The sequence below is a fragment of the Triticum aestivum genome, chromosome 3A (genome assembly GCF_018294505.1).
Source record: "Triticum aestivum cultivar Chinese Spring chromosome 3A, IWGSC CS RefSeq v2.1, whole genome shotgun sequence".
In the NCBI taxonomy this organism is placed as follows: domain Eukaryota; kingdom Viridiplantae; phylum Streptophyta; class Magnoliopsida; order Poales; family Poaceae; genus Triticum; species Triticum aestivum.
In genome coordinates, this window is record NC_057800.1 from 97096571 (window position 1) to 97106522 (window position 9952).

The 9952-nt window shown below is 47.7% G+C and overlaps 1 protein-coding gene across 1 annotated transcript; it reads right to left on the bottom strand.

Annotated features, from left to right (window-relative positions):
• Positions 1-662: 662 nt before the first annotated feature.
• On the bottom strand, positions 663-3596 carry LOC123060481 (wall-associated receptor kinase-like 20). The gene is made up of 3 exons (XM_044483227.1): positions 2674-3596; positions 2507-2569; positions 663-1984 (listed from the first exon to the last, which is right to left on the bottom strand). Exons 1-3 carry the CDS (start codon positions 3491-3493, stop codon positions 909-911), a joined length of 1959 nt encoding a protein of 652 aa, XP_044339162.1. The 5' UTR covers positions 3494-3596; the 3' UTR covers positions 663-908.
• Between the last annotated feature and the right edge of the window lie 6356 nt (positions 3597-9952).

Consider the following 9952-nt stretch of genomic DNA (forward strand, 5'->3'; position numbering starts at 1 on the left):
GGTGCCCCCTCCACCATAATCCACCTCGGTCATATCGTAGCGGTGCTTAGGCGAAGCCCTGCGTCGGTAGCTTCAACAACACCGTCACCACGCCGTCGTGCTGACGAAACTCTTCCCGGAAGCTCTACTGGATCGTGAGTTCGCGGGACGTGACCGAGCTGAACGTGTGGTGAACGCGGAGGTGACGTACGTTCGGTTCGGTACTGAGGATCCTTCGATCGCGAAGACGTACGACTACATCAACCGCGTTGTCATAACGCTTCCGCTTATGGTCTACGAGGGTACGTAGACGACACTCTCCTCTCTCATTGCTATGCATCACAATGATCTTGCGTGTGCGTAGGAAATTTATGAAATTACTACGTTCCTCAACAGTTACTCCTTCCCCTTCCGTTTGCCCCGACCCCCTTCTCCTCTTGCCTCTAGAACCCTAGTTCCTCGCTAATCATGATAGCTCATAAAATTGAGTAGGCAAACATGACGGGGGAGGCATTAAGAGTAAGGGAAGTGGTTTTGTGAAAGTTGATACATACTGCCTTCGTTCGAACTAAAACCACGACACTTATTTTGAAACGGATGGAGTAATAACATGGCAAGGGCGAAATCGTCGAGAATTTGTGTAAAGGAGTACCTAACTAAGGTTGATATTGTAGATGTTGATATTCCTTTTGACTTAGAACAAGACCTCGTATATATAGACGACAAAAGGGGGTAATTGTAGTGCTCCTAGTACATATTAAGCGTCATTGATCTCAACCCTATTACCCTAGTGTACAACATCAAGACATGCTAAAGACACATATACTTCCTCTGTCCCAAAAAGTTTGTCTTAGACTTCTCTAGATGCTCCCTTCGCATCTTCATGTATATATGGTCAGATCAATGTATCACGGATTCACTGTCATCGATCATGCGTTTTGCTGCTGCTCCACGGCTGCGGGCCCAGCCTCAATGTTGATGATGTACTCGATCTCGTCGGCGACTTCCTTCATGGACGGCCGGTTCTGCCGGCGATCCTCGAGGCAACCGAGTGCCAGAAACCCGAGCGCCTTCATTGTGTCGAGCTCCAGCTGCGTGGCGCGGCTCTTCATGGCCGGGTCCACCATGTCCAGCAGCCGCTCCTCGTCCGCCGCCCGCTGCACGTGCACGGCGAGGTTGACATCGTCCTCGCCGCGACCGAAGTCGATGGCGCGCTTTGCGGTGAGCAGCTCCAGCAGCACCACCCCGAAGCTGTACACGTCGCTCTTGTCCGTGAGCTGGTAGTTCCTGTAGTACTCCGGGTCGAGATAGCCCAGCGTCCCTTGGGCGCAGGTGGAGACGTGGCTCAGCCCGGGCTCCGCCAGCCGGGAGAGCCCGAAGTCGGAGACCTTGCCGTCGAGCTGCTCGTCGAGGAGAATGTTGCTGGACTTGATGTCCCGGTGGTAGATGGGCGGCGAGGCGGAGAAGTGCAGGTAGGAGATGCCCTCGGCCGTGTGGCGAGCGATGGCGAGGCGGCGGCGCCACGGGAGCGGCGGCTGGCTCATGGCGCCGTAGAGGTGGTCCGCGAGCGTGCCGTTGGGGACGAACTCGTAGACCATGAGCGGCTGCTGGAGGTCGACGCAGCAGCCGAGGAGGCGGACAAGGCTGCGGTGGTTGACCTGCGACAGCACGCGCACCTCGTTGAGGATCTGGTCCGTGGACTTGGTGTTGCCGAGCTTGGCGCACTTGACGGCGACCAGGGTGCCGTCGGCGAGCGCGCCCTTGTAGACCTCGCCGTAGCCGCCGACACCGAGGAGGTTGTCGCGGGAGAAGTTGGCCGTGACGCGCTTCAGCTCGCGGCTGGTGAAGTTCTTGGCGGTTCGGCCGCTGGAGTTGTTGGCGTTCAGTATGTCCTCGCGCTCCTTGGCCAGCCTCTCCCGGGCTAGCCGGATGCGCCGCTGCCGCCGGTAGAGGAACAGCCCTGCCGCTGTCAGTAGCAGGGCGCCGCCCAGGCCGCATACTATCCCTGCATTGCAAATTAGCTGTTCAGTTTGATCGAATCCAGTGATTCAACTCACGAAGGAAATTCTAATCGATTGAGTAAAAGAAAGTAGTAGTGGTGGTTATGTGTATTCCTGGTCTTCAATTTTGTTCCGAACAGAGCAACGGCTGCGTTTAGGGTATTGATGCGACGGTGTTTACGCCGCTCGTCCACGTACAAGTCTAGGACGGCACGGCAGCATGGAGCACACAGCAGTCGCTGGCGAAGCCCAAATTCAGAGCACGAGGATCCAACGTACGGCTGGCCAGTCAATGCTTGTTTTTCTAAGAGAAGAGAGAAAGCCACCAATGTTGACCAAAACCATAGTGAATGCGGCGTTTTCTTTAGTCAAAGCCGAACACATCTACTAGCTACAGTCACATCGCAAGAGTTCGTCGCTTGACATGACACCACTGATCTAAGCAAACCGCAACCGGAGAAACTAGATTTGCAATTGCAAGTAACGATGAGACTGAAACAGGGTAATCAGAGAGAGGTAAATCGTACCTGCGATGAGAGGCGCGCGGTTGGATCCCTCGCAGTCTCCAGCGCGCTCGCAATCAGAAGGAACTGCACAAAAAAGCATACGCGATGGATGAGCCGCTGATCAAAATGGACCGGCTCGTGCTCGGTTCGGCGCTAGTATATCGCCAGATGATTCATCGACAACGTACTCTGCTGGCACGCGCCGGCGACGGGGTCCCACGCTAGCCCGGGGACGCAGAGGCATCGCCGCACCGCGCCGGCCGCGGCCGGGTCGCCGGCGCACGTGGCGTTGGCGCCGTCCTCGCAGTCCGCCTGCGTCTGGCAGAGCGGCTCCCTCGGCGCCGCCCACTGCAGCTCCAGGCCGAGCCGGCCGCCCCACGTCGCCGGCGGCTGCGCTGGGTCGAGGTCCACGAAGCTGGCGTAGGCGCTGCAGAGCTCGGGCGAGGCGCGGATCCGGTGCGACGTCGACGACCCCCCCGCCACGAACGTGCAGCAGAGCGGCAGCGGCGCGCAGGGCGACCGCGCTGCGTCGGCGTAGGCGTGGCAGAGCGAGGTGGAGGAGCAGTTGAGCGGGGAGCGCAGCAGCGCGGCGGTGCAGTTGAGGAGCATGATGGTGTTGGAGGAGCTGACGTTGAAGGGCAGCGTCGGGTCCAGCTGCACGCCGCGCCCTGCGGGGGCCCCCACGGACACGCAGCTGTCGTTGGACACCAGCGGCGCCGGGGCGACCACCAGGCGCTGCGCCGCCGGCGAGATGGAGGTGATCGGGTAGGAGGTGCCGTTGAGCGCGTCGAAGAAGAGCGTGGACGCGCCGGCCGCGCACCGCACCTTGTACGCCGGGTCGCCGCACCCGTCGGCCGTGCTCAGCGGGTACGGCACCGCCGTCGAGCCGCACGGGGGGCAGGCCCGCGCATGGCCGCCCAGCGGCAGCAGCGCCGCGAGGACGGCGACGGCTGCAACCTCGAAGAAGAAGAAGAGGGGAAGACGACGGGAAAACTGTGCGCTTGCCATTGCTTCAAGCTTCTTTGCCGTTGCTGTACGGGTGGCTGATCGACCCGCGAACGATTTAAGGTGTGGTTGAATCTCTCTGGTTGCGTTGAGTGGAAGGTCGGAAATGTTTGACTCGTTTGGCAGCCGCCTTGACTTGTGCCACTTGGAGGCTTATCTTGGAAACCAACAAGGCATGTGTTTGCATCTGTTTGAGGCTTATTATCCGGGGACCCAATGTGGAGTGTCGTGTTACCTGGAGCAGTATCTTCGCTTCACTGACGACTTCGCCACTCTACGATACTCCAGCACGAACAGTGTTGAGGCGTCCATACAAAAAGATGTGATTCGCATGATTGAAGCAATGCCGTTGTCACTCTTTCATCCACGTGAACAATATCAATAAAGGTTGATATAAAGGTTTTTGAAAGCATCATTAGTCGCCCATTCAAAAAGATAAAGTCCTCCCCAATGCTTCATGTTATACAGGTGCTAAGAATGTCACATAGGCAAAAAAAAAGATGTGGCAAAGCAACTAAAAAATAGAGAGGATATTATGATAACACGGGAAAAAATGATGCTAAGCGTGTGACCTAGGTAAAATGACTACCAACCAGTGCATGAAGTTGTTTTGATGTTAAAACATTAAATGAAAAAGGCTTAGCTACAAAAGGTAAGCACCAATGCATTAAAGAGAGTAGTTGGTAAGATTTTTAATGCATTTAGCACCTCACCTTACCACCAACGCATTGGAAAATGCCTAGAAGTCTACTTGGGCTCGGATGATACCGAAAATGCTACGCCTACGATCCCTACACATGCTTTACGTAACTTTTCAATTTATCTACCCCTACCCCACCCCACGCGTCGTGAATTTCACCAAGATGGGCCCTCGCTGCCCACCAACTCCAATCCTCAAACTCCACATCAAATAGTACGTAACCTTCGTGAAAGAAATAACTTAGGTGTAGCAAAGCCCGGATGATGCCCTAAAAGTCTAGGTTATTCAATCACAATATTTCAACCATGATGTCAATGTAAGATTTCACCTCCACAAGAATTAAATCAACAAAAAGAACTTTACACACTTAGATAAAGTGATAAACTCATCAGATCAGAGCAATTAGATTTGCGAGGACACAAAACTCTTTAACCCCATGACACCGCAAAAGAGAGAGTAATTTTGTTCTTAATAAGCGACAATGATTACTAGACGTTGACGAAGAACATGAAACTCTTAAATGTTCAAGGTCCCCCCACCTCTCAACGTCAAAATGGCAGCCACGGGCTCAGAATTTCCTTGACAACAACGGTGGCTGTTGTAGTCCTTCGAGAAACCCTCTTTCTGGTCAGGTTATTGGAATTAGGAAAAAATCACTAGCCGAACGCCCAGGAGGGATCAAATGAGCCGACCCACTTAGGTTGACCCATTGTAGCGATGCATTTGTTCTTCTTTTTGCTTTGCTAGTTTTCAATTGAATTTTTTATTTTCTTTTTCCTAAACTTATTTTAAAATGAGATTGTAATAAAAATATGATTTCCTTTAAAATGATTTTTAACTTATTATTAAAAAACTTTGAACATTTTCTGATAATAACATGTACATTTCTTAAAACTTTATAAACATTTTTTGAGTATTTCTAAAATTTTGTAAGCTTTTTTGAAATTCCAAAGTTGCTTTAAAAACTACGACCATTTTCTCAAATTTGAGAACATTTTGTGGAAAAGTAAATACTAAAAAACAGTAAAGAAGACAACAGAAAAACAAAACAAGAAAAAAGCAGGCAAAAGTCTTCTAGGCCTTCCTAAGGGCTTATAGTTGGCTATGAAAATAAGCTACCCCTTTTCAGAATTATTATAGAAGCCCAACCTACATTTTTATTTTAATATCCTACTAATTACGGTTTAACTAGTAGGCTTCCGAAATCACTAATTAAGGAGTACTCGTTGCAAAGAACACTCCACTTTCCCAGGTCGGGACAAGTGACGCACATGCAGCACGCCACTTGTCGCAACATGAAAGTTTTTTTCTTTTTTCGTAGATTCGTTTATTCAAAACGTTTTATCTCTTAAACCGTGCGTTCAAATCTCGAACCATTTTTACCATTGGATTTCTCACGTCGAGATCTTCAAAACTAGATCCCATGTTGATATGTTTTGATGAACTTTTTTTTCACGAAAAAACCGGATGAAAAAAATGGGCGAAAAAATCGAACCGGGAGCACGGTTTTTTTCCCTTTCCGAAAGAGGCATGCCCGTGCCTCTCGTGATATCACAACCATGCCTCTCACGGAAGCAAAACCATGACTCTTGTTGAACGAAAAAAATAAAAAACATGTTTTTTCCGTTTCCGAGAGTCACGGCTGTGACTCTCGCGAAAGCACAACCGTGCCTCTCGCGAAAGCAAAACCGTGACTCTCGCGAAAGAAAAAAAACAGAAAACGCGTATTTTTCCCCTTTCTGAGAGGCACGGCCGTGACTTTCGCGTAAGCACAACCGTGCCTCTCGCGGAAGCAAAACCGTGACTCTCACGGAAGAAAAAAAAACAGAAAATGCGTTTTGTTTTTCCCTTTCCGAGAGGCACGACCGTGACTCTCGCGAAAGCACAACCGTGCCTCTCGCGGAAGCAAAACCGTGACTCACAAAAGAAAATAAAATAGAAAACATGTTTTTTTTCGTTTCCGAAAGGCACGGCCGTGACTCTCGCTAAACCACAACCGTGCCTCTCGTGAAAGAAAAACCGTGACTTTCGCGAAAGGAAAAAAAAAGAAAACACGTTTTTTCGTGAAAAAAAATCAATTTTTTTATCCAAAAGCTAAGAAAGACCGGGGGAAAACCAAAACGTCGAAAAAACCGAAAAAACCCATTTAAAAAGCCGAAAACGCGTGTGAAAAAATAAAAAAAATAAAATCCAAAGAGAGCGTCCAGAGCGTGACACGTGGTGAATGACTGAGAGGGCGCCAAATGGCGCTGATCGTTGAGAGACTTCCGAAGGAGCGCTCGTTAACTAGTTGCTCCCGTAGGCTTCTATGATATTATTGTACCTAATTGGGCCGCAAAATACCTTAAACCCTATGTTATTGTACCTAATTGGGCCAGACCACTCTGGTTGTTCAGTTTGCGGGCATGAGCCGAAGATAAACTATTTTGCCGCAATGAGCGACAAATAGGAATTACCACATCTTTTCTATAACAAGGAATTAATGCATGTGAGAGCTATAATTTGCCGGGAGCAACTAGTTAACGAGCGCTTCTTCGGGAGCCTCGCAACGATCAGCGCCATTTGGCGCGATCTTAGTCATTCGTCACATGTCGCGCTCTGGACGTTCCTTTCGAATTTTGCTTTTTTTTTCGCACGCGTTTTCGGCTTTTTAAACGGGTTTTTTTGGTTTTTTTCGACGTTTTGGTAAAGCCGAACTGTTGCGCTTCCGTTAAAACCGAAATCACTAATTAAGGAGTACTCGTTGCAAAAAACACTCCACTTTCCCAGGTTGCGACAAGTGGCGCACATGTAGCGCGCCACTTGTCGCAACCTGGGAGTTTTCCCTTTTTTCGTAGATCCGTTTATTCAAAACGTTTTATCTTTTAAACCGTGTGTCCAAATCTCGAACCGTTTTCATTATTGGATTCCTCGCATCGAGATCTTCAAAACTAGATCCCATGTTGATAGATTTTGACGAACTTTTTCTTCATAAAAAAAGGACGAAAAAAACCGGACGAAAAAACCGAACCGGTAGCACGGTTTTTTTCCCTTTCCGAAAGAGGCACGGCCATGCCTCTCGTGAAATCACACCCGTGCCTCTTGTGAAAGCAAAACCGTGACTCTCGTGGAAGGAAAAAAACAGAAAACACATTTTTTTTCCGTTTCCGAGAGGCACGACCGTGACTCTCGCGAAAGCCCAACCGTGCCTCTCGCGGAAGCAAAACCGCGACTCTCGCGAAAGAAAAAAAAATAGAAAATGCATATTTTTTCCCTTTCTGAGAGGCACGGCCGTGACTCTCACGAAAGCACAGTCGTGCCTCTCGCGGAAGCAAAACCGTGACTCTCGCGAAAGAAAAAAAATAGAAAACGCATTTTGTTTTTTCCTTTCCAAGAGGCACGGCGGTGACTCTCGCGAAAGCACAACCGTGCCTCTCGCGGAAGCAAAACCGTGACTCTCGCGAAAGAAAAAAAACAAAAAACGCGTTTTTTTCGTTTCCGAAAGGCACGGCCGTGACTCTCGCTAAAGCACAATCGTGCCTCTTTCGAAAGAAAACTGTGACTTTCGCGAAAGAAAAAAAAAAGAAAACGTGTTTTTTTCGTGCAAAAAAAAAATTCGAATTTTTTTTGATCGAAATGCTAAGGAAGACCGGGAGAAAACCAAAATGTCGAAAAAATCCGAAAAACCCGTTTAAAAAGCCGAAAACACGTGCAGAAAAATAAAAAAAAACAAAATCCGGAGGGAGCTTCCAGAGCGCGACACATGGAGAATGGCTGAGAGCGCGCCAAGTGGCACTGATCGTTGTGAGGCTTACGAAGGAGCGCTCATTAACTAGTTGCTCCCGCTGAAGCAGCCGAGCGAGTACCGCGAAACGGGCCGGCCCACTGCGAGCGTTAATACCACTGCAAGGCTAACCGGTTTTGGGAACCTTCTGGAAGGTTCCCTCAAGTGGTTTTTTGCTGTTTCTTTTTCCTTTTTCCTTTTGTAAACATTATCAGGCCAAAAGCCAGCAATACAATTACACAAAGCCCACCTTCGGAGGCTTGGAATAGCACAGCTGCGTATCTATAATTTATAAAGTATTCATACCATGTTTACAACAATTTTATATGATTTTGGTACACTTTTATATGATTTGAATAAAACTAACCCGAACTAACGTTGTTTTCGGCTGAACTACCATGATGTTATTTTTTGTACAGAAATAAAAGTTCTCGGATTGGGCTAAAAATTTACGGTGATTTTTTATGGAACAAAAGAGACCCCCCCACAGGCGAAGCCTAGTAGGTGGACCAGACAAAGTCCAGGGGAGCGAGCGACAAGCTTAGGGGGCGCGCCCTTGGGGGTAGGCCTCACCATCCGAGCTTGCCAGTCCCTCATGCCGCCCCCCCTAACGTGAAACCGACGCCAAGAATTCTTATAAATATAGAAAACCCCAGAAAGAAACCTAGAACTTCGCCGCCGCCGTCGCAAGTCTCTGTACCGAAGTGATCTCATCTGGAGGCCTTCTCTGGCACCATGTCGAAGGGGGAAATCATCACCAGAGACCATCTTCACCATCCTGACGGTCTCCATGACGAGGAAGGAGTAGTTAACCCTCGAGGATGATGGTATGTACGAGTAGCTATGTGTTTGATCTCTATCTCTTTCGTGTTCTTGATTTGATGTGATCTTGTTGTACCGCGAGCTTTCTTAATATAGTTGAATCATATGGTGTTCTTCCCTCTCTATCTTGTTGTGATGAATTGCGTCTTGCTCTTTGAGGTTTCGTTATCTTGGATTGAATATTGGATTTGAGATCACTTGATATGTGTCTTGCATGTGGATACACATGGTGACAATGGAGTATTCTATTGAGTCACTTGATGTATGTTTTGGTAATCAAATTTGCGGATTCCCATGGTGACATTGGGGTAATCTAGGTACATAGGTTCATGTTTTCGTCCTACTTTCCCCGATAGAAACTTTGGAGTCAAGTCCATATTTAGTACTAAACTTATGAAAAACATTAATTTCCATTTAACATCAAACTCAAGTTTTATACTTGACTTTTTACCTTTGTCGAATTCTCAATCTTCAGAGTTGCGCTTAATTTTTTTAGAAGGCCCCATTTGAATTCAATAGTACTCTTCATAAAGGAACCAGCAAAAAAGTATCAAGTATGGATTGATCATTATGAGAAAGTCAAGCATAAAAGTTCTGTATAATTATTTCATTTGAGAGCTCATGATTGGGGCATGTGTGCATCATGTACTTACGCCTCCCCAGCTTGAGCGATACCTTCTTCTTTACGAGGCCAAAAATTATATGTACAATTCCTATCACGATGAACCAAACGCATAGGATAAAACTTCTGATGAAACTCCAATTTCAACCGATTTTGATCCCATGTTATAGTATCATCCAATAGCTTATACCATGTCAATGACTTTTCCTCCAAAGATAACGGAAATACCTTCTTCTTAACTCCATCCTCGGATAAACCTGCAAGATTAAATAATCCACAAATTTCATCCACATAGATCAAATGTAAATCAGAATGTATTGTTCCATCTCCTGCATAAGGAATAGCTAGCAGTTTCTCTAACATACCCGAAGGAATTTCATAATACATATTTTCAATAGGTTCGGTAGGTTGAGGAGTAACTCTTATTTCTTCCGTTCGAGGTCAAGATACCCCAAACAAGCCTCTCAAAGGATTATTTTCCATGGTGATGAGTGACAGTAAATTTCAGCACGTAATATAAATGTTTCCTTACCAAATTCCACTTACCAAAGATGC

What these genes read in the sequence shown, in the direction of transcription:
- LOC123060481 (XM_044483227.1), bottom strand. Translation starts at nt 3,493, where the DNA reads ATGGCAAGCGCACAGTTTTCCCGTCGTCTTCCCCTCTTCTTCTTCTTC. An exon ending in CGCCGGCGCGTGCCAGCAGA is followed by an intron (nt 2,570 to 2,673) that starts GTACGTTGTCGA and finishes TTTTTTGTGCAG; the next exon opens with TTCCTTCTGATTGCGAGCGC. An exon ending in CCGCGCGCCTCTCATCGCAG is followed by an intron (nt 1,985 to 2,506) that starts GTACGATTTACC and finishes TTTGCAATGCAG; the next exon opens with GGATAGTATGCGGCCTGGGC.